Source organism: Lynx rufus, unplaced genomic scaffold, assembly GCF_022079265.1.
Source record: "Lynx rufus isolate CCGP_SWC_20201006 ecotype Redwood Valley unplaced genomic scaffold, mLynRuf1.p SCAF_18, whole genome shotgun sequence".
NCBI classification, from domain to species: domain Eukaryota; kingdom Metazoa; phylum Chordata; class Mammalia; order Carnivora; family Felidae; genus Lynx; species Lynx rufus.
In genome coordinates this window covers 13486423-13513555 of record NW_025814832.1, presented here as the reverse complement: position 1 = coordinate 13513555, position 27133 = coordinate 13486423, and the positions used below count along the sequence as shown (strand labels likewise).

Sequence of the window (27133 nt, the reverse complement as noted above, 5' to 3'; positions counted from 1 at the left end):
TCATCCGTCAGTCCAGTTCTCTACAGTTCCCATTCCTGAATGGTATTGTAAGGAAGCCTCCCGGGACAAGGAGAAGCTTTGAGAGTAGAGAAACTCATTGGCAGCATTCAAGTGTGGAGAGGGTGGCTTCCTCTCGCACACTGCAGGGAGGCCTCGCTCCCTGGGGAAGGAGGCGGCGGGCCCCCGCTCCCGGACCTGAGACTGTGAGAGCTGATTGTAGACGCTGAAGTGGGTGTTTCCCGGTGGCTGGGAGCTCTGAGCAGAGATAGTAGGCAGCCGAGGCATCATAGTGGTGGCGGTGAAGTGTGTGGGGAAGGATTGGTAAGGCACAGTCTCCATCGTCTGAACGCTGTAGCTTGTGTACGGTGAGACCGATGTCCACATGTTACAGCTCAGTGGGGGTGGGGGCAAGTCGTCCACACCAGACACCCCAGCAATCTCGGGCCCTGAACCTGAGTACATACAGGCTTCTCTTGGGGTCACCTCACTGCAGTAGGAGGGGCTCAGCATCTGTTGGTCATAGGGAGGGGGAGAGCGGAAGTAATGATCCTCCCCCACTGTAGGGGGAGCCTCCAGATAGGATCGCTTGCAGGGCAGGTCCAGGTGGCGGGCACTGTCTGCTGGAAGACAAAGAAACCTTCAGGAAGGGCCATTTCTACCAACCCAGGGCCCAGAACACCCCTTGTGGATGCCAAGACAGCCTACCCTTGCCATTCAGGGCTTGCCCTGCCCCATGTTGCCATGGTACTCCCAGAACCATTTTAATCAGCAACAGCTTTTATGAGGTGGTGGCAGCCAAGAAATGGTCAGATTATGGACACTGCTCAAAGGCCACAGGGGATACCACATCAGTGGACATTGAGTGATGTGGTTAGCCAGGCGGCATATAGCTTTCATCCTTTGCCACCCTGACTCTCGGGGATGGTAAGAGGCCTTAATGTGCATTAGCATTCTTAGGCTAGGCCCACCCTGGCCAAGGAAAGTGGAGGCAATTGCCAGGCCAAACCAGGCCCAGAGGCCACATCTGTCTGAATTAGCCAGAAAATTAAAGCCACAATGTTTCTGCCTTAATCCTCAGCTCCCAGGAAGGCCTTAGCAAGCCAAAGCTACTCGCAGGCACGTTCCTATTACTTTTAGAAGAAGAAGTAAACACTACATATGTTCAAAGAAATCCTGGCAGATTGTTATTATACAGATTCCAACACAACAGTATTTACAAAATTAAGAAATGGAGTTGATAATAAGTAAAAGGTGACTTCTACTTTTAAGGCTAAACTGATACTCTCTTTGGGGAAAGATGACATCAGCTGCCCCAAACCATTTTTGCATGTCTTTCAACCTCCTCAACCATGACAGCTTGACTCTCTTGGAGTGTCACATCCTCCCGTGGGACCCAGGGATGACCCAGGCCTGAAGACTTGGGCAAAAGACCACTAAACAAATTTAAGAACACTTGTCCAAAGGCTTAACTTGGCCTCCCTCCTTCTGTTTTCTCTAGGGATTCATTCTGGGAGCTGTGTGTATGCACAGGGCAGGGTGGCCTGGGGGATGAGTGGACTGAGTTTGAAGGCCTGCACTCATCTCTCCACTCTGCCCCTCTGGAAGCATCTTCCCTGAAGAGGAGAAACTTGCCTCTCTTTTCACCCAGCTCTCTCACCCTTACTCATCCCTCCTTTCTCTCTTCTCTCCAAATTCTTCTTTCCTCTCAAGAGCACTAAGCTCTTGGACCTGCGAAGTGGCCCAGTGACTCTAGGTCAGGAGTGAGCAAACTTTCTCTGTAAAGGGCCAGATAGTAGACATTTTAGGCTCTGTGGGCCGTAACAGAATCTTTTGCAGCTATTTGACCCTGCTGTTATCACACGAAGGTGGCCATGGACAGTAGTTGAGCAAATGCATCTGTCTGTGTTCCCATAAAACTTTATTTATGGATATTAAAGTTTGAATTTCATATAATGTTCACATATCATGAAATAGTCATCCTTTGACTTCTTTCAACTACTAAAAAAATGTAAAACCATTTTTTATGGCTCACAGGTTGAACAAAAACAGACAATAGTCCGGATTTGGATCAAGGGCCACAGTTTGCTAACCCCTGCTCTAGGCCATTCATTCTAACAGGACTAGAGCAGCAGATACTCAGAACTCTACCAGCTGCTCCCTAGGAGCTAGAGAGAACATTCTGGATTGTAAGCAAAAGTCCCTAAAACCCATTCCCAAGAGAATCTCAGGGTCCCTGAGGGTTCTTCTGGTGTAAACACCAATCATCTGTATTTTATATATGGAGAAACTGAGAACTGCTACCAGAGCTCAGATGTGCCAGTTCCCAGCTCAGGGCTCTTCTCCAAAAGAAGAAGAAAACATTTCTTTTGCTTGTCTTCCTGGCTCCCAATCTACATCCACAGTAGTTTATTTCCATTCTCAAGAAGCCTTTCCATTCTCATGACTCTGGGTCATCCTTGTTTTAGGATTGAAGTTGCTTTGATAAATGACAGCCTCAATCTCAAAATCTCTGGACTAGGATGCTTCAGCCTCCTTCCATGCTTAGAGATGGAGTCCAGCTGACTTTGTGTGATCTGCCCATCCCGTGGAGGCTCTGAAAGCAGTGGCTATAAAGCAACATCTGAAACGGGGAAGGGTACCAGTGTCTGGGGACACCAAGACCACAGGCTGTCTCTGAGGATTCTGAAGTCTACATTAAAATCAAGAATTGGGGCACGTGGGTGGCTCAGTTGGTTAAACGCCTGACTTCGGCTCAGGTCATGATTTCGCGGCTTGTTTGCTTTGGGCTCTGTGCTGACAGCTCGGGACAGCTCGGAGCCTGGAGCCTGCTTCAGATTCTGTGTCTCCCTCTCTCTCTCTGCCCCGCCCCAGCTCATGCTCTGTTTCTCTCTGTCTCAAAAATAAATAAACATAAAAAAGATTTTAAATCAAGAATCAATATTCCTGCACGGGGCCTGACCATGGTCCCTAACCTTTCAGGCTTATTCTCCCAGGCCACACAATAACCAGGTGTGTGTGTGTGTGTGTGTGTGTACCCATGCATTCGTGGAAAGTGTTTGTAGGAAGAGCTTTATCCCTCCTCTGACCCTCTAGGGCTTCCAGACTTGGAGAGAACTACCTCGTCTTTTCAGGCAGTGATAGAAGAGACTGGAGTCCCTCTGGGCTGGGAAGGTGTTGAGGGGAAGGTCCTGTGGCTCGGCCGCAGCAAACTGCATGTGAGCACCATTCTCATACTGGTAGTGCTGGAGCGCCTGGTGGGCACCATGCAGGGGGCTGACGTCAGGCTTGGCTGAGAGCTGGGTGGAGACAAGCCTCTGTCTCATGATGCTTTTTGAGATCACAGGATATTCTTTGCTGGAGGTGTGGGAGGACAGTCAGAGGGAGACAGGAAGAGAGTAAAGATACTTTGAGGGTTACCAGGTCTGTGTGCCTGAACCCAGCCGGCCTGCCCTCCCTACCCCCAGGCCTGGCAGCCCCACCTCTGTAGTCGGGCCACACGCAGGTCGCTGTCGTCACTGCCCCGGAATCCCTTGGCAAAAGGGTTGTTCTCAATTTTCAGCTGTGTGATCTGTCAGGAGAGGACACACAGAGTCGCTGGGGTAGAGGGCTGGACTGGCTTTGGGCCCTCCCCCACCGCCCCAGGCACATTCAGACATTCAGAGCCTGGGTAAATTGCACACCCAAGCCCAAGACCAGCTGCAGTCTTGCTGGGTCCTCCTTGGCCTCACTGTTCACATCTGGCTCCTTGCTAGCTTTCATCCATTCTACTAACTGCAGACCTTCTGATTCTGTCTCCTGTCCTCCTGTCCCACTGTGCCTGGAACAGCTTCCCATCTGCGTCACCCTTGTCCAGTACAACTGCCACCTCAGCTTCCAAGTGACCGTACAAATCTGTCAATGTTCTGCCTAAAATATGCCACAGCCTATGGCCCTTCCCCAGTATCCCCAGCCCACCTTGCCAGTCCCAATATGCATGATGTGAAAAGAGCCCCAAGAAGGGTAGCATGGGCAAAGGCAGAGAGACAGGGGACAGCAGCCCATGCAGGGGTCTGGAGGCAGTTTGGGACGGTCAGGCTATGGAAGGGGGTGTAGGGTGGGAGGAGGACCTCTCTGACTGCAGCCTGGAAATGGCCTCCAGAAGGCTCAGTCCTGGCTCTTCTACAGCTGACAGTACCCTGGGCTCCTTTCCCCATTCTCTCCCTTTCCTTGACAGGCCAGAATCAACTTTTAAATCCCACCAGGGAGAAGTTTGTAGAACAAAATGGCTAACTAACACTCAAGCCACAGGGCAAGATCCATGCTCTTGGCTTCTACAGTTGCCAACTTGGTCCGTTCTCCGTAATTACTTTGCACTGAAGATTTAGGGGTCTGGTCTACTTTCCTGCTCATCATCCAATTTCTCACTGCTCTGAGGGACAATATAGGTGTCTAGGGCGTCTCAGCCACACTGCATGGGGACGTCACTTCCTGCCTTTCTGTAGTAGCACAGAAATGCCAGGCAGCATCAGCAGTGTGGGCTATGGGGGTGGCCGTACCTTGTGATTCTGGTAGGAGGTCACAGATATGAAGGAAGTCTCTGGGAACACATGGGTGCAGAAGGCTGTGTTTTTGGAGCCAAAAGCATTGTTCTCATCAGCCTTCACGATGTGTAGCCGTGGCTGGTACTTGTGCATGGAATTGAGGATGATCTGGAAGAGAAGTGTCTCTTTCTGAGCTCCAGGTCTCCACCCTGGTCTCAGTCAGCTGGCCTTGGGCTGGCTTTCATTCTCCTAAAAGCCCAGGCTCCAGGGCCTGACTACGGCCAGAAAGGTGCTAATGCTCCCAAGTGAAGAACCAGGTCCCTGAGCGCCAGTTCAGCCCCCATGGTCCCCACTCAGCCTCTCTGCTCTGGAACCAAAACCTGGCCTTCCTAATGGCACAGATTGTTTTACTGCAGTAATGGAGAACCAAACATTTAAAAGCTCAAGTGACCTCAGTATATTGTAGCAGGTGGAATTCCAAGCCATAGGCAAAGTCCCAGGGTGCCACTGACTTGCCGTGTGACCTCAGGCAAATCACTGGACTTCTCTGAGCCCCAGCTTTCATATTTGTAAAATGGAATCCTAATATATAACTTACCCCTCAGGTTTCCTGCTTCAATTGACTCTTTACCCAGATCCTCTCATTCTTCTCCCACCTCTCCTGCTCCTCCCCACTCCCCATCATGTGACTGGCCTTTCTTATAGATACCTGACTGGGTGTGCAGAATGGCGGAGGAGCGGAGGAAAGAGTCCCACTCTGACTCTTTTCCATCTGTCTCAACATTTGCAGAGGCCTGTGGAAGGGATGCCGGGGAAACCCAGCTACATCCTGCCCTCAGACCTGCCCAAGACACCTCACAGCCTGGAGAGAAGCTCCATCGTGGGCTAGAATTCCAGGTGCCGAGGTAGGAGACAGCAAAGTTCCAGAAGTAATGCCAGAGAAGGCCAGAGGCCCCAGGAACCTACTGGCCCTTGGGGATGCCTGGGACTGGGGAGGAGGGCCACCTCACCAGACACGAAGAGCCCAGGAGGCTTGGCCCCAGAGCCCCGGGAGTAACACACAGTAGTTGCTGCTCCAAACCTGCTTCATTCAGCTGTGCCCCACGGTAGCGGCTGAATCATGTGCCATTAAAATGTATTTTTTATCGTTGACATTTGCCAGACGCCCTCCCCATTGGAGGCAGGACCAGGAATTTGGGGCATTTTATCAGCACCGCTGCTTTCGTTAACCCTTTGGCTCCTATCCTGGCTGGGCAAGGCCGGCCCTCTGGCCCCATTACTCTCTCACCTCCTTTCTTTCCTTCCTTTCCTTCCAGGAGTGCCCCTTCCTGGGCTAGCCCTGCTGGCTCCCACCTTTCCCCATTCCCAGTGACAGGCCTGATGCTGAAGCTCGTTGCAAGATTAAACCCCTGAGCAACCAGACTGCCAAAAGAAAGGCCAGAGCCAGACTCTTCCATGGAAAACCAAGGCAGAAGTCTTAGTCTGGGAAGGCTCCACTTTCAGCACATGCTGGGGACAGAGACAGCTCAGAGGGCAGGCTCAGCTGAGGAAGTAGGTGGGTCAGGAGCTGGGCTGTGGCCTCTGGCTTTCCCTGGGCTCCTCAGTTTGGCCTGGTAGCTTCATCCAGCAGGAGCTTGCTTTTCTGCCTTCTGCACTGGTTGTGCCCCACTAAACCCTAGTGATAAACTTATGGACTTTCAGGGCAGGTACAGAGCACTCCAAACCTCAAGCCAGGTCCTACAGCTGGGGACCCACTGCTCAACTGGGAGCCAGCCAGATTTAAAAAAAAACAAAAACAACAACTCAGGGTGGACACAAGTTCTCCCTTGGGAAACCTCAATGGACGTCCATTTCTAGGAGGCTGGGGAGAGGGACTGGAACTTGGGAAACACCTCCCAGTCTCTTTGGGTTACTCTGTCAACCTGCACTGCTCCCAGCTGCAGGAGTCCACAAAGGACCTAAGTTCCCAGAACTAAATAACTGAGGTGGCCTGGATGCATCCAGAAGTCCCCAGATTCCCACCTCTGGGCCTTTTCACATGAAGTTCCTTCTGCTCAATTTTCCTTTCCCATTCTCTCTCACCTTCTAGAGCAATCATCTCAAGGCCTAACTCTTCTGGGAAGCCTTTCCAGATTACTAGGTCCTGTTCTGAACTCCTGATGCTGACTGAAACTTCCTCCTTGTGCACTGTCTGCCTGGCTGTTGTGTTGCTTCCTAGTGGCTTCCTATTTCTTCTTGTCCCTTCAATTAAACTATAAACCTCTCAAGAGAAAGGTCCAGATCTTTTACTCCTTTTGTACCTCTAGGCTCCTTTACCCCAAAACAGGAACTAGTAAGTACAAGACAGGGTTACAGGACTGGGGAGACTTGGGCCATGATCACAAGCTCCCTGTCCCTTCCTCTCCTGTCTTTCTTTGCTCACTAGAGACAAGGCAACCTCTGAGGCATTTTTCAGGTGAAACACAGTGATTAAACATGTGTGCAGACAACCTCCCCATGAGCACTTGCACACTGCAGTTCCCTGGCCACGCTGGCTCTCCTAGTGCGGGGAGAGCACAGACACCGGAATAACAGACCCAAGGCAGATGCAGGCATCTGCATGGTGAGGCTGGGCTATCCCTTCAGGACACCTTCAGACCAATGACAGCATCCACCCTGCTCCTCTGCCAACTGGGCAGTCACAGGCTGTGTTAGTCCAGCCAGAGTCCTGGGTATTATCAACTCCCCTGCTCCTCACTGTCACTCACCTCCAGGTCCAGTCAATGACCAAGTCCTGTGACTCCATCCGCAGGATAAAAACCTCTCCATTGCCCCACACACCCTTGATTCAGGCCCACCATCTCTCTCCAGGTTTGGGACCACCTCTTCCCTGTCTACATCTATTTCCTCTCCATCTTCACATGCCACTCATCAGATCAGGTCACTCCCCTGATTAGAACCTTCCAGTTCACCCAGGAACACTGCACACTGCTTGAGAGCGGCACATTTTGTAGTTTCTCCTCTTGCCTCCCATGTTCCCCTCCCCCAGTTCCTGCCAGCATTTAGAGCTCAATATATGTCTTATATCTATAATGCCACCTTTGATGGTTCCCTCTTGCCCCTTGGGTTAAAAACCAAACTCCTTAGCCTATCAGACAAGGTCCCCTATTGACTGACGTGGAGAGATTGCCAAACACACCTTTTAGGGGAGGGAACCAGACTGGCTGGCAGGGAAAACTGGGAAGAGAGAAACTGCCTGCAGGGGCAGGAAGGAGCCACTAGGGGAGTGCAATCCCAGACACATAGAAGTCAAGAAGGGTCCAGAAGCTTCTATGGATTTCTGTTCACCAGTGATAAGTCTTGAGCAAGCTCTTCCCCTCCAGTCCCTATCTATAAAGTGAGGTCTTCAACTAAGAAGTGGTCCCAAACACCCCTTCTAAATTGGACAGTCTGGAACCTGGACAGGTGTCTGGAAGAAAGTCCCCTCATTGAACCAGTGCAAATATAAAGTGGAGCCTCAGCCCCAACAGCCCAGGAGAATGTGAAACCAACTCCGTGACTCACACCTGGCTTTACTCGGAAGTTCCCCAGGCGCCACATTAATCTCTTTTGCCAGAGTCTCACATTTATATTTGTGGCAGAGGATGCTGGGCCAAATGGACCAGCCACATCCACAAACCCCACTACATGACTGGTCCCGTTATTGTTTTACAGAAATGGGATTCATTATGTTCTGGCTACAATTCAGAAGCCTGTTCTATTTTAACAACTGTGATAGTGCCAAACATCCATCTCCTCGAGAGATCTCCATAGCGTGCTTGGCCAATGAGGTCCAGATTTATCTGCATTAGAATCACAGAACATTAGGGCATGGAGAGACAGACCTTAGAAATCATTCTAGTCCAACCTCCTAATTTACAGATGAGGAACAGGAGGCTTGTAGTGGGAACGTGACTTGCCCAAGAACACATAGCTGGTTGGAGACAGAATCCTGAGAAGATTCCAGACGACCTTCGAGAGAGCACACACTGCTCTCAACAACATATTCAGTAACAAATAACAAAGTGTCAACCAAACACCGTACGAGATGAGGACTCACCAGGCCCTATTGTCCATCACAGAATGCAGTGTATCTGAATGCTAGCCATACAAGTGTGGCTAATGTCCATTTTGTCATCTATTAAAACCAGATTTTCCCCTGCATCATAGTTTTACTTTCTAAGACTACCTTCTCCATCCTCCTTCTTACACTCTCCAGTCCTGCAAAGAGGGAAGGACAGAGACAGGATCTACAGCTTGCATAAAAAGAAAAGGAGCACCTGGGTGGCTCAGTAAGTTAAGCGTCCAACTTCGGCTCAGGTCGTGATCTCACAGTTTGTAGGTTTGAGCTCCACATCGGGCTCTGTGTTGACAGCTCAGAGCCTGGAGCCTGCTTCGGATTGTGTCTACCTCTCTCTCTGAGAGAGTTCTGTCTCTCAAAACTGAATACATGTTAAAAAACATCTTTTTTAAAGAAGAAAAAAAGCGGAGACCCAGAAAGGTAAGTGATTGGCTGAAAGAATATCTAAACTAGAACTGAGTTAGCCAACTGATATGCCTTAGGTCTCACTCCCAGGGCAGCAACTCAGGGTTCCAGAAACCTTCTGCCTTCTCCCACAGTCTCTGCACTAGCAGCCAGTGTTTATGGAGCATAGCCTAGGTGCCAGGCCCTGTGCCGAGGAACCTACACACATCATGTAATTACTCTTTACAACATCTCTGTAAAGTAGGCATTATTATTAGACCCACTGACTGTGGCTCAGGGAGGTGAAGGAATTTTCCCAACCTCAGACAGCCAGTGGGAGGCAGAGCTAGAATTGATACTAATTTCTGAGCCTGAGCTCATATGTGTACCTGGCCAGGGGCACCAGGCCTGATCTGGAGTGTATGGGGCATCTGTATCTCCCAACACATCCAGCAAGGGCTCGGCACATTGTCAGGGCTCAGCAAATGTGGGAGAAAAAGAGGAAAAGAGGGAGATCAGTAGCTCTGAGTCCCTACTGACAAGTTGACAGCATAAGCTTTGGAGGGATGTCAGCCCCTGGTGGAGGACATGCCTTCTCTGTCTAAACACCAAATATCACCCCCTTCAGCCGGTTCACTCATTCGCTTACTGCTTACCAGCATCCACTGTTCCAGACACAGTAACAGGCACTAGGATAAAATGGTGATTTAACCTTATGGTTTCTGGGGTGCCTAGGTGGCTCAGTCGGTTAAGCATCTGACTTCGGCTCCAATCATGATCTCATGGTTTGTGGGTTCCAGGCCCCTGTTGGGCTCTGTGCTGACAGCTCAGAGCCTGGAGCCTGCTTCGGATTCTGTCTCCCTCTCTCTCTGCCTCTACCCCGCTCATGCTCTGTCTCACTCTTTCAAAATAAACACTAAAAAAAAATTTTTTTTTAATAAATGAATAAATAAACCAAAAGCAAGCAAGCAAGCAAGCAAACAAAAACCTTATGGTTTCTTATCTGGTGGGGAAGTCACACAGTAATCCAAAAACCAAGCAAAAGTAAGTAGTGAGAAAATGTACTGGAAGGAAGACTGCATTTATAATAGTAATGAACAAGATGAAATACCTAACAGAAAATGTGTGGGACCTTATGAAGAAAACTTGAATATACTTTGGAAAGACAAAAAAGAAGACTTCAACCAAGAGAAGGGTATTCCTATTAATCCTCCCTAAGTAAAATTATAATTTCAGGCAATTCTAATAAAAATACAAATAAGTTTCTCAACAATATAAGCTGATTCTAAAGTTCATATGAAAAAAATAGATAAGACTAGCCAAGAAAATGCTGAAAAAAAAAAAAAAAAACAACAGCAGTGGGGGACCAGCTCTGCCAGACACTAAAACCTATCATGAAGTCTCAACAGTTAAGGCACTGGCACATGAACAGACACAAATTCATATGGGGATTTAGTGCACAGAAATAAGGCATCCTAAGCCAAGTAGGAAAGAGAAACAGTCAATTGCTGGTGTCGGGACAACTGGATGGCTCTTTAGAAAAAAAGAAAAGTTGGATTCACACCTCATATCGAATGCCAGAAAAAATTCCAAAAGGATCAATGGTTTAAATGTAAAAATAAATCCATAAAATACTAAAAGAAAACACAAGAAATTTTCCTTACAAGTATGGAGTGGATAAGGGCTTTAAACTAGTCAAAATCCAGAATCCATAAGGATAGAGCAATACATTCAGTCAAAAACTTCTGTGTGGGAACACCACTATAGGTAAAATCAAAAGGCAAATGACAAACTGGGGAAACATCCGAGCAACTCCTAACACATATAAAAGCTAAATTCTCCTAATTTATAAAACCTTCTAGAATTAATAAATGTTCAAAAATCTGGGAGAAAAAATGAGCAAAGGATAGAGACAGACGTTCACAGAAAGGGAAAAAAGATGCCTGACCTTAGTCATAATAAAGGAAATACAATTGAAATACAATTGAAACTATAACCAGTATCTATATTTTACCCATCAGACTGGCAAAAGTCTAAAACTTTGCTCTCCCACCCTGTTGGTGAGGCTACAGCAATGGTGGGAATTATACATCAGTTAAAACCTTGATGGAGGGTGAAACTATGAATTACAAATCCAAATACCTTCTGACCAAGCAGCTTATCACACAGATGTACTTGACACACGTGTAAAATGATATATGTAGAAATTTAATTAAAAGTGCAAAAATAGGGGAGCCTGGGTGGTTCAGTTAGTTGAGTATCTGACTTCGGCTTAGGTCATGATCTCGACATTTGTGGGTTCGAGCCCTGTGTAGGGCTCTGTGCTGACAGCTCAGAGCCTGGAACCTGCTTCAGATTCCGTGTCTCCCTCTCTCTCTCTGCCACTTCCCCGTTTGCACTCTGTCTCTCTACCTCTCTAAAATAAATAATAAACATAAGAAAATTTAAAGATACGTAGATAAAAGAGCAAAAATAGGCATCTTAATTTCTTCAGTAAGGGCTGGCTACATAATTTATGAAAGAAATGTGCACTGAAATTCTATGCAGCTGTTAAAAAAAGGAAAAAGGAAGCTCTATATGAACGGAATGATCTCCATTTTAGACTGTTTACAATGCAAGGTGCAAAAAGTGTTTATAGTATGCTACCTTTTGTGTACAGAAGAAAGGATTTGAGATTCTGTATTTTGCTTGTATATGCAAAAAGAAATGCCACAAAGAAATTAGGAACAATGGTTATGGGTGGCAGGGATTGAAAGAAACTGGGTGGATAGGGAGCCAAGAGGAGAAAAATGGTTCATTACAGACATTTTTATTCATTCATTGATTGATTTTTAAGCCATGTGACTGTATTTCCTACGCAGAAATAAACTTGATAAATAAGTATAAAACTCTTAGTGTGGTAAGTACTAGGACAGAAAGGTGCGTGGCACTCTGAGAGCCAGAGTGGGGACCCTGAACCATCTCTCTGAAGAGGTGGCATTTGAGCTTGGATCCCAAGGCTCAGGAGTAACTAACTAGGTGAAGAGCCATGTGGCCAGAGGAGAAAGTAGCATACAGAGGGGACAAGTGCATGCGCCACTTTGTGACCAAGAAGCTGCAGCCCACACCCCAGCCTGGAGCTAACTCGGCCTCTGGAACCATTAGACTTTCTGTGTCAGAAATCATTTGCTGGTCTTCCTCCTCAGCAATCTGGGAGTCCTGGGACGTAAGAGGTGGTGAAGGCCATTCCTTCTCTCTCTCTCTCTCTCTCTCTCTCTCTCTCTCTCTCTCTCTCTCTCTGACACACACACACACACACACACACACACACACACAGACACACACACCCCACTGCAGCCATTGGCTCCCTGCCTCCAGATCAGGAGAAAAGTAAGTCCCAGCCATCTCCATGTGCTGCTGCAGGATGCAGGCCCTGTCTCAGTGAAGCCTGCCTCAACTTTCTGAAGCAGCTTCTCTTTCCATTTCATGGTTACCTGGCCCAGGACCCTGCTGTGGATGGAAGAGGATGGCAGGTAGGCAGCAAGGGACAGGCAGTCTCTACAGCCAGCAGAACAGAAATGGAACTGAATCGGAACTGTCCTAGCCCCCAGCCCCCAGGATCCTTTCTGTCCCTGCTTGCGCTTACTCCCAGAAACCGGTCATCATCCCTGAACCTGCCCCAGGAAGGAACAGAGGCCTTCCTTGACTACAGCAAAAGCCCACAAAGAGTTTTCTAGTCAGAACCCTGTGCCAAAACATGTGGCCATGTGGTCTGAGGGGTCCCTGTTCCCTGTATGTAGGACAGGCTGCCAAGCCTAAGCTCTCCCCGGGACCCTAGGCTGCAAAATCTCAGTTAAAATCCCTGAGATACTATGAGACCTGAGGGAAAAGTCCAAAGCTCATTTGGCTGAGAAAGGTCCTCAACACCTAGGAGATTTTAGGGAAAACTGAAACTGGAGGAGAGCAGCACAGAATGAAGGGCTTGTTTGGGGCAAATTCATAGTATATGAGATGGCTCTTTCCCAGGTGCCTGCACTGAGAAGCCAAACAGGGTGATGAAGGGCTCAGCACTCCCACTGGTGCAGGCCAATGAGCAGAAAGCCATGGTCCACGTGGCTTATCTAGGAATATTTAGCTCATCTCCACAGCCCTCGCCTGCACAATCAGAAGCTGTTCCCTCTCCAGTGATGCTCCAAATAGCCGAAGATATGCCAGCTCAAGCCTTGGGTGTAGAAAGACAGGTGGACAAGCCAAAAGAATGCTGGACTGGGAAGAGAAGGTGTGGGTTCAAGCACGGCTCCTTTACTCCCAGCCCCTGAAACAATCATATCATCCCTGAGTCCTGCCACTGTACGCAGGGTGCTGTGACCAATAAGCTGCCTGTGCTGGGTAGGTGTGGGAATGGGGAGAAGGAAGATGCTCTGCATCCCAACCCTCTGGAGAAAGCTGCATTTGTGTCAGGAGTATCCCTATTGCCAAGGAGACATGAGTTCTTGGCAGGCACAGCAAGTGTAGCCAGGGGCAACCCCCATGTCACCAGCCCATCAAGCAGCCCAACTTGCTCAGACTCAAGACCATATGCAGGATTATTGCAAACCCTTCATGGACTCCCGTAGAGCCACCAAGGAGGCAAGCCAGGCTGGGAAAATCTACTGCTGGGCTATGAAAGCCTCTCTCCCACTTTAAAAAGCCCAGATTTTCAACCACTTGAGTCCCACCCCTGCCACTTTCTGCTGGGGTGGCAGGGGTGGGGTAAAGGTAGAAGAGTCATCTGAGGCACCCCTGCAGTTGGGAACCATGATAGCAAGCTGTGCATCTGAAATTCTCACCAGAACTTTGATGCCTGGGTACTTTTGGCCACTCACCGAAACATCTAGCTCTTGCCAAGCTCTGTGCTCCCCCCAGTGGTCTGTCCCATGGGGTCCACATGCACATTTGGGGGCAGAGACCTGCCCGCCAGCTAAGCTCCCCAAATCCCAGCACAGAGGCTTTCACTAACCTTTCCAGGTTAGTGTCATGGCCTGGGCAAGCAGAGGAGGCCAGGTAGGGGTCAACTGGGAGCAAAGTCTTGGCCAGGATAGTGCCCAGTAAGACCCAGAAGGCCCTTCTGCCCCTCGATTAAAAGGGCAGTGGGTGCTTGGCCAACCCTTCCCATTAGATCAGTGGCTTATCTCTGCCCCCATGAGAGGTTGGGGCTGCACATTTCTGCCACCCCTCGCCCACAGCATCAGCCTGCCTTGCATGGGAAAGCTTGTGCTGCTCGCAAGATGGAAAACTCAGGGATTAATTACATTAATTAAGTATTCTCCTACTTGCTTGTTTATAGATCACCAACTGAGAAAAAAACTAAACAGACTCTGAGAAAATTAGAACTAAGAGCTGTCTGTCAGTTATATACCAATCAATCAGAAATGACCCATTGCTGGCATTTTCCATGAGGAACTATGATTCACAGAATTCTGATTTGCATACAACTCCCCAGAAATGGAATTCAGATATAAAAAAAGGCACATACCTGCACACCCCTCACCCCTGCTTCCCCTACCACCATCCACACTCTGAATGTTACATGTATGGCCTGGGCAACTGCATCTAGCAGCCTCTACCGCACCCATGCTCCACCCCACCCCATCCTGTACTTCCAGGGTACCAATGGGGAATGGAGAAGGGCAGGGCCTGTGCCCTGGCAGATAATACCAGGTCCCCAGGCTTCAGTTTACCACACACTTGAGCTAAAAATTTCCACATAAAACGCTTTTTGTGGGCCTGCCAGAATCAGATGGGGAAAGAATGAGCCTCAGCAGCCTGGATGGGGCGTCAGCAGAGCATCCCTGGGGCTTCAGAGTCTCTCTGGCAAGAACCAGGTCCGAGGCAAGGCCAGGAAGGAGCTGCCCTCCGAGCCAGAGTGAGGCCTTCCCTTCCAGAGGGCAGGAGCTGCCAGGCCAGGCAGACGGCATACTCCAGAGAGAGGCTTTGGAACTCATAGTGACTCTTTTCTTTTCCCAAGAAAGTTAACTTGCCTTATGCTCCAGCAAGGCCAAATTTGGGGAACCTGAAGCTGAAAGATTTGATCCAGCATCACTGTCCTTGTCATAGCTGCCATATTTAGAGCCTCCCATGTGCAAGGTGCCTCATGCATATTCTCTCCGTTAATTCTCGCAACCACAAAAGGTTTCTAGATAAGGAAACTAAGGCTCAAAAACTTGCCCAAAGTTACCCAGTTAGCAAGTGGGAGGGGAAGGATGTACATCAGAGGGACTCAGACTCTGGGCTCCTTCCTCCAACTGGCCCGGCAAGTGCCAAAGCCTGGAGCTGGATCCCCAGAGTGGATTGTCTAGAGCTCCATCCCTACCTAGCCCACCCCCAGCACTGCTCAAGGACTGGCTCTCAAGGCCAGGCAGTCTCTTTCTTACATGACCGAAGGGGTCCAGGTGGTTGTTTGTGAGTTTCAGCTTCTGGAAAGAGACTAGCTGCCGCATCCAGTGGGCCCCGGTGGCAGGAGAATCGGGGTGGACATAGAGCCTTCCTGGCATGGCGGGCTCAGCCTTCCCGGCCACCATCCTGCCAACAGAACAGATGATTACAGCAGTTGATTACTCTGGGGTGGTCTGGAAAAGCCCAGATTCCCTGTCCCCTGTTAGAGCAAATCCCCATAGACTTGAGGGGGAAAGAAATCACTGCTAGTCTTATACTCTCAATTTCGGACTTTGTGAGTAGGAGTGAAGGTCAAAGGAGAGAGTGCTGAGGAGGAGGAGCAATTATGAACCTCTTTTATTTTACTGCAGTAGAAAGAGAAAGGGAGGGTACAGACAAATGTGATTATTTACTTCAAAGAATGGGGCTAATCACAAATATTTGTGGGGCGATTTAGGCACCTCTGTGTATGTATTACAGTTACAACTTTAAAATGTTATAAATTATATTATTTGGAGGGAGCTTCTCAGAAGACCTAGACAACTTTCAAAATGCTTGTCCCCAAAAGAGTGCTCACCCCCAAGGAAATTAATTGGTAAACCTCCCCTCAGCCAGAGCCTGCTCTGAATGATAATCCAACCCAAAGAGAGAAGAAATAGAAACATGGCCCGTGGCAAGACCTGGTCACCGAATCCAGCCTCCTCAGCCAGGTTTCTGCTGGCCCCACTACCAGCCTACTGTGAAGCCCACATCCTGGCTAGCTACTAATTCAGTCAATCCCTCTTTCTCCTTGGGCGCTGTCCTGGGCTCTGGGGGCAGACAGGGTACTAAGAAGGTGACCTTAGGAAAAGTAGCCTAGTGTTTACTTACCCAGCCCCTGTTTTGCCTTACAGCCCACTTGTTCCCCCCAGCCTCTTGCCAGAGGGTCCCATCATCCAACCATCAGGCAGCTGCCACTCACTCTGGATCAACAGCTTAAAGGGAGGGCTCATAGCCAGACAATGAGGAACTAAGTGGAAGAGCAGCAGAGAGATGTCATTGGATGTCTAACCATCCAATATCAAAGTCCCTCAAGCAAACAGCTCCCATCCTCCTCCCCAGTGCAGCACTACCAGAACCTAAATTCATCCAGTGTTCGTGTTCATCTGTCATCCCACAGCGTAGTCACCAATCTTGTTTGCCCATGGCTGTAGGGAGAGAACAGCCTCGAAATCCACTAAACACTCAAACCCTGCAGCTCACTTTCAGCTGTAGCGGGTGTGCAGACATTGGCCGACCCTGCAGCCTCTGCAGGCTCAGCTCCCAAGACTGCGGATCTGGGCAATCATATGAACTAACTGGTGAGTCCCTGGACCAAACATCAGGTACAGATGGGTGTGGTGAGTGGACAGAGCAGTTCAGAGAAGGCAGGTGATGTGAGGGTCCCAGGTTCTTACCATTTGTTGTCACAGAACTTGTAGCGGTGGTCATCCGCAGGGACGATGTCAATCAGCAGGATGTACTTGGTCTTAGGGTTCATGCCTGTGACTTTTACCTTGTAGCTGGGAAACATCCTCCTAGGGGAAGCCAAGGTGTGAGGCAGAGGCATAGACAGAGCATCAAGAGAGATGCCACCCAGGGGGGAGGGAACAGAAGGCCTTAAGAGACACCGGCCCTGATCAGAACTGTGTGACCTTGCCTCAGCCTCCCCCTACACAAGGGAAAGTTTGCACTAGCCGTTCTCTCTGGGTCCAGATAGCTTCATCTGGTCTGCATGTCTAGAAAGAGGGTTTACATGGCTTCCCCAATGCAATTCCCTCTCCCCAACAATCCCCTAATATTTAGGGCAACTGGTTGTAAGCAGCTAAAGCATAGAAAGTTCCAGGATCATGAGAGAGGATGTCAACACCAACCTGGCTGCTTAATTTCCCTCCTGCCCTTTGCCAGTCCCTACACAGCTGAAGTTCTGGGCTGCCATTACAGGGGGTCAGAGCAAAAGACTTCAAAGCCCTGTCAGTTACTTCTGTAATCAATGGGGTTTCTCCTCTGGGCCTTGTCTCTGTGGAAACCCTCAGGCTGGAACCAACTCACAGAAAAACAAGAAAGTGTTGCTAGGTCTTTGGATTCTTTTGGTGTGTTTAGCAGAGGTGTTTAGCCATGTGAAGACCTTGCCTGGGCTTGTGTATACTAACTGGGTACCAGGTAAAGTCAGTTCAGGAGCCTCATGGAGAAAAGCATGGATTCTAGAACCACTCTGCCATGGTCCACCAGCCTGGCCCACCCCTGACAAGTTTTGAGGCATTAGGCAACTTGCTTGGATCTCATTCTCTGTGCCTTGGTTTCCTTATCTCTAAAATGGGGATATTACTACCTATCTCATAGGTTGGTCTGTGGATTAACTGAGTCCATTTGCGACTATTACCACTGACTCCCACTGCATTCCTCCCTCCTCAAACAAGTGGATGACTTACCTCTGTGAAAAAGGACTCACCAAAAAACCAGGAAGTTTTCCAGTTTCTACAGCTCATGCTAAGACTATCCAGGACCCTGAGGCTCAGTGAATATTCTAGACACAGGCTTCCCCAGACCCCTCAACACACACACAGGTACAATAGCATGTACACATACCTGCAGGGGCAGAGTTCTGCCCCTTAGTCATCGAGTCCCTGACACTGGACTTCTCCAGAGGGAGCAGATAGAACTTTACCACAATCCTCCTCAGACACCCCCACCCCCTCCTAGCTGATCTCCCACAAAGATGTTTCCCCAAGAGAGAGGCAGGATCCAAACCTAACTGAAGACACTAAGGACATCAGGAACCAAATCCCCTGAGTTGGGAAAGTGCCCAACCAGTCCACTGAAGGAAAGCCTCACTAAGAGACCATAAGGGGAACCTCAAGAGAAGCTGTCCTAGACACCTCAGACCCCCGTTTTGTCAACATGGGTACCAGTTTACCAGGGTTTCCAGAAGGGACCAAGGCCTTTACAAGCAGGCAGACCCTACAGCAAGCCCAGGCCAGGACCCTGAGGTGGAAGGTTCAGTTCTACCCCTGGCCCAGCCCCAGCCTGTTCACCCTCTCTCTTGCAGGAGGCAAGGCCCGGGAGAGCACTGCAATGGGCCAGGGATGTGGGAGGTATGTGGCCATGTGTACGCTCAAGGGCACGTACTTGAGTACACGGTGGAGTGCGCATGTGTGCATGTGTGCGTGCCTGGAGGGAGGAGGGAAGTTCTAGCTGCAAGTCTAGGGACTTATAAACCGTGTGGAAGAATTTGTCTCAGATGTCAATTGAAAGCATTTTCAAATGTCCACCCCACCCCCTCTCCAGGAATGGGGGAAGTGAGAGGGCTCAGGAACCCAATCCTGCCTGCTGCTTACCAGCCCCTGCCCAGCCTGGGGGCACAGCTGGAGCCTGCACCACCTTCTTTCCTGGCCCAGCCTCTCCCCTGATAGGCCTAAAGCTGAAGCAGGGAAGGCATCCGCTGCCTCACTTCCCCTGCTCCCCGGGGAAAGGCCAAGAATCCTGTCCCCTCCAGGTCACCATTTTGTAACTGCTACAGGAACTGCCACAAAATGGGGCAGCCCTGGTTGCCCTTGGGGCTGACCTGGCACCAGTGCCCTGAGCTTAGTCTGTTTCTCCTGTAATCACTCCAGGTGGCAACAGCAGAAGGCAGACATGGCTTCCCCCCAGGCCAGTATCCACAAAGGGGTCCAGGAAAAAATGTCCTGCTGCCACTTTGACAGTCTTCATAACCTAGGCTGAGAGGGGGATGAAGACCCTGTCCTTCCCCTTCTCCTACTCCTTACTACACTTCATCTCAGCAGCTCAGGAAGCCAGGCTAAGATCCACTAAATGCTTTTTAGAAGGCCTGTAAGTAGCCTGTGCTCAGCTCCCCAAGGCACGGAGCTGGTGTCCTAGGATTTGGCTTCACCCAGAAGCTGACTAAAGACTGGATTCCTGACCGAAAACACCCTCAGGGAGGTTTTGCCAAGAGTTGGGGCAGGGAAGGAAGTTATCTCCTAGCTTCTGCCTCCCCTGCCTACCAATCCCCCCCCCTTCCTAGGGCAGCTGCCCTTAGAAGCAGGGGTGGGGGATGGGATATCTGGTCTGAAAGGGGACGCTGCTCCAGGCTGAACTACTCAGGCTCAGTGAACTCCACTGCTTTCATGAGAACCTGTATCGGCTTTTCTGTCAGGGTCCAGTTTGGTGACTGCTTCTGAGAACACGGGCCCTGGGGACCCTAGGCACTATCACTGCCCCACCTAGGGGGCTCCAGTGGGATGAAGGGCACACCCTGTGGGGAAAAGGCTGAGTGCCAAGGGGAAGTGTATGTTCCACCCACCCCAGAAGCCTCCTGCCACAGCTGAAGGCATCTGCCCTTGCCCTAAAGTTGAAGCCCCAGGCGCAGCATGGGACCATTCACCAGGCGGGCATGACTCCTGCTACAGAGGCCAGGCTGGGTCTGGGAGCTGTGCCATCCTCTCTGGTGACTCTACACTATAAAGACCCTCTCTACTGAAACAGATGAAAAGGATGGGGCGAGATCAAGTTGTTTCTGTGGCTTAGGATGTAAAATGTACCTGAAAACCAACATCAGTGGGGGAAATGAACACCTGGGGGAGCGGGCAGGAAAGGAGGGAAGGACTCTGAGCCGCCAGTGTCCCACTCTGCCCCGCCGCCAGCGCTGGCCTGGCCGGAATCCCTGGCTCGCCCGCCCCGGACACCTCGCGGCCCCCAAGCCCCGCGCGGTCGAGCCTTCGCCCCACCCTCTCCCTGCGCCCCGCGAGCCTCCGGTCCGCGCGCCTAACGCCCCCTCGGGGCTCCTGGACCCCCAGACAGAGGGGCGCTCCCGGCACACGCGGAAACGGCTCCGCCGGGGAATAAACAAGCCGCCCGCCCCGCCGGCCCGGGAGGAGATGAAAGCCGGGGGTTTCTCCTCTGATCACGAAACAGGCTCTGAAAGGATGCGGGCTGGAGCCTTTATCTACTTCATACTCGGAAATGGTTTTAGAATGAACTGCTAAGATAAGCTTCCTTGGACGTTTCTTCGTGTGGGAGGCCTGCGGGGCACGGGGCAAGGATTCGGGACCTTGTGATTTTGGCAACAACCCCTCAAATGCTCGCTGGTTGCTGAGTGGAGACTCGCAAGTTCAGCTGGTCTCAGAGAGCGGCGGGGGGCTCCCGGCTCTCCGGCCAAAGCGATCGCCAAATTCCTGGCCCGACCTACTAGTCTCCCACCAATCCCGAATGGGGGTGCAGGGAGTCAGCAGGACGTAGGAAACCAGCCAAATTCTCTCCACTTGGCCGGACCCCCAAGTCCCCAACCCGGTTGCAGCCTGACTTTCTGTGAGGGCCTGGAAACCCCAGGAGCAGCTAGATGTGCCTTCCCTTAAACTAGACACAAAACCAAATAGAAGGGGTGAGAAGTCTGGAGAGGGGCTTCGAGGGGGGAGAGGAATGGTGGGGAATGGGAGGGCACACAAGAGGATTCTGCTGTGTTTCTTTATCTGGGTGGTGATTTGTACTAGTGTATTCATTTTGTGGAAGTGTATAGAGCTGTACAATTAAGATTTGCTCACTTATGCAGGCAAGTTCCACTTCAATAAAATTGACATTGAAAATTATACACGTATATATCATATGTGTGTGTCTATACACACATGTATATACATACACCAGCCGTGGATCCCAGAGTCGGAAAGAAACCGGCTGCAGGCAAAGGACAGGGGTCCCCAGAAAACCCCACCATTCTTTCTATCCCTAGTGTCTGGGACTCTTGAGAGGGATTTCTGGGTATGTTGGGAAGAGGCTAAGGCCCCGTCCACCAAGGCTGAGTTTGCTGGAGGGGTGGGGGCTGCGTTGCTGGTGCTGCCTGTACGGAGACTAAACCTTCTAGAGCCAAATGATTTCTGAGAGCAATGGCAAAGCTTTGTAATTTAGTCCCAATTTTCTCTCTCTCTCTAACACACACACAATTTTCTAATTCACTCAAAGCATTTTTAAGAAATATTTTCCCTGAGGTCGGGGGAGGGGGGGTTGCAAGAGTGAGGGTATATGGAATGGATGCTGTTTTGGAAGATCAGTTGCTTCTCAGATTTTTTTAAAGACACTTCCTTCTGATAGACTTTTGCTTTCAGAAAATACTTTAGAAAGAGATCAAAGGACTCTCTCCCCAACCCACTTTCCCAGTGTCTTCAACCCTTACTTGTCTTATCACCCACGCCACTGGGCTCTGACGCTCTGTATACAGAGCAAGGGCAATTGGCTTTGAAGCCCCGGATTAAGCCGGGCCAAATCCTTGCCTCAGAATAACAAACAATACAGGTTCAACAGGAGTTCTCATCGGTAGCTCATTTTTCAAACGCAAATTCACTGTCACTAACACAAGCAACATTGAACTCAACAGGCTATGAAGGCTGATAGTGGAGATTTATCTGGTGGCAAAACCATGACCTAGGAGTAGAGCAGTCAAACGGTTAGGAAATTTTCATTTTTGGGAGGTTTATATTTAAATTTTTGTGGAGCTCACTTTTATCTGTGTTTGGGAGAAAATGCAGTTTCTCACATCTTTCAAGCTTGGCAGGGATGTGAAGGAGGTAGACAGAGGAGGGGTCTGGTCTCTGCAGTAAACAGCCTTCTGGGTGCAGAGGCCCCTGAAAGGGACAGAAACGGGCTGGGAGGATTCTGGCCTCGTTTTACACCTGACATCAGGGGTTACTGAGCATTCAGAAATTGATGTCTCCCAATGTGATTGGCATTTTAATCCCCAGATCAAATGGTTTGAGAATCCGAAGTCACTATCCAATGAAGGGGACTATCCTCTACTTTGGCCTTCAGACCTTCATACCTTCAAGAGCTTATAGGCAAGAGGCTTGTGACTCAAAGACTCAAACTAGCTTGAGAAACATTGTTCCCCTTGTTTGGGACCTGCCTCTCCCTCAGCCAGATAGCAAGTATCATGCCTCTAACCAACCAGGGGGGTCTCTAGGGCAGAGCAACAACCCCATATTGGAGGGCCCTGTATCTAAGGGGAATTTCTCAAAGTTGGGTTTTTTTTCTGGGGGTAGAGTATCATCTGCTTGGCTTGTGTGGACCTGGCAGCTGCTTAATTTTGCTTCTATCTATAAGAGCCAAGTGCCTTCCCTTCTCTGGGGTCAGGCTTATGTTCCCTCAGTTTACCAGCAGTCTAGGAATCTGCGATTCCAGGTTCCGGACAAGGGTTCAGGCCGTCTGCTGAGAAATGCAGGTGTTCCAGGAAGGGTGCCGGTAGAGACACAAAGAAGAGAACTGGGACTCCACAGGATGTTGAAGAACCACAAACCCAAGCAAAGCAAGCTGCCTCCTGTGGAACGGAGGCGGTGAAGGGGGAGGGGGCCACTGGGATCAGAACTGAGAATGTGGTCTCCAAAGTCAGTGAGCAGCAACGCAGGAGGAAAGAAGGTCTGTGAGAACCATGGGGAGGGGCGACGAGGCTAGTGACTTTCTTAAGGACTAGGCCTGGTGCAAGAATAACTTTCTGCCAGAGAAATGAAAGGCCAAGACCGTGATGAAACCATAAGTGGTCAACCTCATCACAGCCATTTAAAAATTATTGTCATCATTCCCTGAGGCGCATCTCTAAGTCTCCACTAGGATCAGGCACAGACATCCACCTGAAGCTGGTCACCTCTGGAGGTGTGTGTGTGTGTGTGTGTGTGTGTGTGTGTGTGTATGTATGTTGGGGAGGGAGGGAGGGAGGAGGACCCATACTGAGGCAGGAAACCTCACTGAGGAGAATCACAAATGTCTTTTGTTTAAAACGGCAGAGGCCAGGCAAACCCGAAGAACATGCAGACCATTTATTTTTCAAAGACAAGAATATTTCTGCTGCCTAAAAAGGGAAATTCTGGATCTTTCTCTTTCTTCTTTCCATCCCTCCACCCCAGCAGTTCCAATAAATAAATTCCCTCTCTTCATACCTATAATCCAGTCAACAATTTACCATATGCAGCTAACGTGACCCCCATTTGAGTCTCACAGTAACTAAGAAAAGAAGAATGGCAGGTAAGTCTACAGTCACCAGCTCTGTTTACCCCAGCACCATTGAGCCACAGGAAGTGTAGAAACCTGCCCAAGGGCACTCAGCTAGGAAGAGGCAAGGCTTGAGAGCCACTGTCTTCAGGACTATTCCAAGTGGCACCCTCTACCAGGCTTCCCTAATGCATCCTCCTTCCCCAGCCCCCAAATGCAGCAAATTCAGGCCCTGACATCCCCATGCTCCTTCCCCTGATAGAGGCTCCAGGTGGCCTTGCCACCTACCAGGGAGCCTGACCAAGTGCCCAGAACTTACCCCCAGCAAAACAAAGGAAACCTCGCAAGGTCTGCCAGTGAGCAGACAAGAAGGACCACAGCACCCCTTCACTACACACTGCAAAAACTACCAGCTTTTTGCTTCTTTTCAACAGCTCACCGTTCTCTAAGCAGTTCAGCAGAGTTCTCTAAGAAGAAGAAAACTGCTGAGTGGGTGTCAGACATTTCTCTAATTACAATTAATTTTGGCTCATATGTATGGCATGCTCATATGTGCCAGGAGCTAGGCTAAGTGCTTTACATACAACTGTATGTATTATTTTGCAGAGGGGGATGTGGAGAGGGCAGATACCCTGAAGCACCTGGCCTGAGGGCTGCACAGATGGAAGCAGCTGAGTGGAACTGGAAGCCACTCTGGTCTGACTCCCCATCCTGGCTCTTGAGGCTTCGCCACCTTATTTCTTCGAAAACCCGATTATGGGCCCACAGACATTTTTACACCTACCCTGTCCCCCAGGGACTAGAATCAAATGTGAGTAAGTGGGGAGAGGGCAGTTCCTACACCTGAACTTTCCAGCTTCTCTGTCTGCAGCAATCCCCCTACACTGATAACCGCTGGCCTTGCCATTCGCGCCCCACCTGAGACTCCTGGCCCCGCTGGCCCCAACGAATCTCTCATCTTGCCCGGTCTGCATCTCCCTCCTTTCCCCTTCTCCTCGAGACTCTCTCCCACAGACACCAGCACATTTTAAAGATGTTTCCACTTTATAAATCATCATCTCTGGCAACCACCCGAGAGTTGCTCCCCAAACAACACACACGCAGGGCCCAACGGTGCCTTCCCCTTGGCTGAGGTGGGGGGGCTGGCAATAGACGAGCAGCACCCCGAGGGATGAGAGGTTTCCTGGTTGCCACTGCCAGGAAAAGTTATGGAAGTAGGAAAACATGGTCCAGTCCCCTTCCTCCATCTGTTGAGGGTCATCTCCGGGTCCCCAATCAATGCAATCCTGAGAAACCAGGCAGGTCCCCAAAAGGAAGAGGACAAAGCAGCCCCCCTGGGGGCCAATAGTGCAGGGACTGGGACCTCCGGAGTCGCGATCCTTATTTGCATTTTATTTGCATAGCGCTACCCCTCCCATCCTTCCAAGTCTGGAGGCTCCCTGGAGGAGATGGATCCTCTGGTGAAGTTCTGCGGCCCAGTCAAAAGCCGTGGTAGGACAAGGGGCTAAGACCCGAGTGGTGAAAGGAACTTCTGGCGCTCCTTTGGCAGGAGCCCGAGAGGACTGTCAAGGGAGCTCCTGGGGGATTCCCATCGCTCCCACCAGGCATCCCCATCCCCCAAATAAATGTCCCAGCGCTGACCTGCCCGCCTTGGTGATGATCATTTCGGTGCCCGCTTCGTGGAACTTCTTCCAGAGCTCCTTCTCATGCAGGCCCACCTTGATGTTCTCGATGGTCTAGGGATGAGACGGAAGGGGTCGGCCTGAGCCACGGCTCCATGCGGAGCCCACAGAACGGAGAACACAGGCCCAAGGAACTGTGCAGAGTCCTGCCAGCCCCCGAAGCCCATGCCTCAAGATTTCGTTTCATAAAATTATCCTGTGCCGCTGGTGAATTTTTCAAAATTTAATCAGTAGCTGAAACCCACTCCTTCGGAGCTGCACCTATAGATGGTCCGCAAAGGACACATGCTGACCATGCCAGGGTAGATGACACACTACACAAACATAAACACTCCACGTGGCGGGACACAGCCACAGGCTTGCAGACACACACAGACACAGGAGGGACAAACGCCCCTGCAGCCAGACTCGCGCACCCTCAGACTCTACGCAGACCCACGCAGGCCGAGGGTGCGCACAGACGGATTCCTTACATTTTGATCATCAGATTGTCAGTGTGACCCTCTCAGCGACGTCCCCGCGGCGGCTCCCGCTCGCACACGACTGGGATCTGTTCTTCCCTCCCGATGCCAGGCTTTCGCCCACGCCCTCTCAGCGTCGTCGGAGCCGGACACTTGGCCCGGGCTCGCCCCGCTGCCACAAGGGTCCCCTCCCCAGCCTGTCCCCTAGTAGCCCCAAGGGAGCGAAGCAGAAGAGGGACGAAAGGCAAAGAGCGGGAGCCCTGCCCAGCGGAGCAGAACGCGCAGTCCAGGACGCAGCCAGGTCCCCCGGGAAGCGAGTCTTGTCCTCAGTGGGGCGGATTGGCAGACGCAGGCTGCCCTGCAGACAGACCGACGCCCGACCTCTGCCCGAAGGCCAGCGCGGCCCTACCTGCTCGGCGGCGGCAGCGGCGGCGGCGGCGTCGGCGCCTGGGCCCGGGGGGCTGCCGAGCGCGGCTCCGCTGAGGCCCGGCGCGGCCAGCGCGGGCTCGGGGTTGTTGGCGGCGTTGGAAGCGCTGGCCTCGCCGAGCGCCGAGCCCGGGGCCCGGAAGGCCTCCTCGCTCTCCGACAGGCCCTTATCCTGCAGCATCTCCTGCGGGCACAGCACACACCGAGTCACATGCCCAGGTCCACACTCGCCAGAGGCCCAGCAGCTCGCTCCAGCCCAGCCAGGGGACTTCGGGGCCGGGGCCGGGCGGGAAGGTCGCCCTGGCGCACGTGGACACCGCCCCCTTCTGAGCTGGGGGAGGGAGAAAATGCGGAGGGCAGGACCGTCGCCTCCACCGTCTGGGGTCTGGACTTGGGAGGGTCTGTGTGCGGTTCAAGGTCTGCCTGCCTCTGGGTGTGGGGCTGTGTGATGAGCAGGTCTGGGGGAAGGACCGCCCTCTCGGCATTGCCCCAGCTGCACCCCCAGTCCCTCCCTCCTGCTGGGCGCCAGGGGAGCCTGAGGCCTGGGTCTCTCTTCGAAGTTTCCTAATAATTGGGGTCCAGGCTCACTCTTGGCCCAGGGCAGCCAGGACAGTGAAACCAGGAGGCAGGGCCCAGGCTCCTGGGGCTCCACACCTGCAGAAAGGGCCTAGGGTTGGGCAGTTCCTCAGGCTCCTGCTCACCCATCTGCCCTCACCCACTCCCTTAGACAGCAGTCAGGTAGAGCCTCCCTGAGCCAAAGGCTTTCACTCCTGCACATTCCCACTCCCACAGACACCCTGTGTGTCATTCACACAGGTACACACTTCACACCCAGACACAAGCACCCACACAGAGTCTTCTAGTCACTCAAGCAGCCACACTGTCCCAGGGCAGCTCTGATTTAGGCCCTGAATTCAGCCAGGGGCTCCCCAGCCTTGCCCATATATTCACATTCGCTGGCTCCCTCAGTCCAAAGGGCTCTGCTTTGGGGCAAAGGATCCAGACCCTTCCCAGCTAAGGACCAGGCCAGTTGGGTGGGTCCAGTTCACAGACACAACCTAGTCCTGCCCACCACACCCCTCCCCCCTCCCCAGCACAGCTATCCTTCCCCAAGAGTCTAGAACTATCCACCAGGCTATCCAAGGCTGCAGAACCTGCTTTTCCTGCCTCCATCATGGA

General features: G+C 51.1%; 1 protein-coding gene across 1 annotated transcript; it reads right to left on the bottom strand.

Moving 5' to 3' along the window:
* TBX4 (T-box transcription factor 4) lies at window positions 1–26135 on the bottom strand. The gene is made up of 8 exons (XM_047081511.1): window positions 25938–26135; window positions 25027–25121; window positions 16833–16952; window positions 15396–15543; window positions 4536–4688; window positions 3480–3568; window positions 3119–3354; window positions 1–617 (listed from the first exon to the last, which is right to left on the bottom strand). Exons 1-8 carry the CDS (start codon window positions 26133–26135, stop codon window positions 1–3), a joined length of 1656 nt encoding a protein of 551 aa, XP_046937467.1.
* Between the last annotated feature and the right edge of the window lie 998 nt (window positions 26136–27133).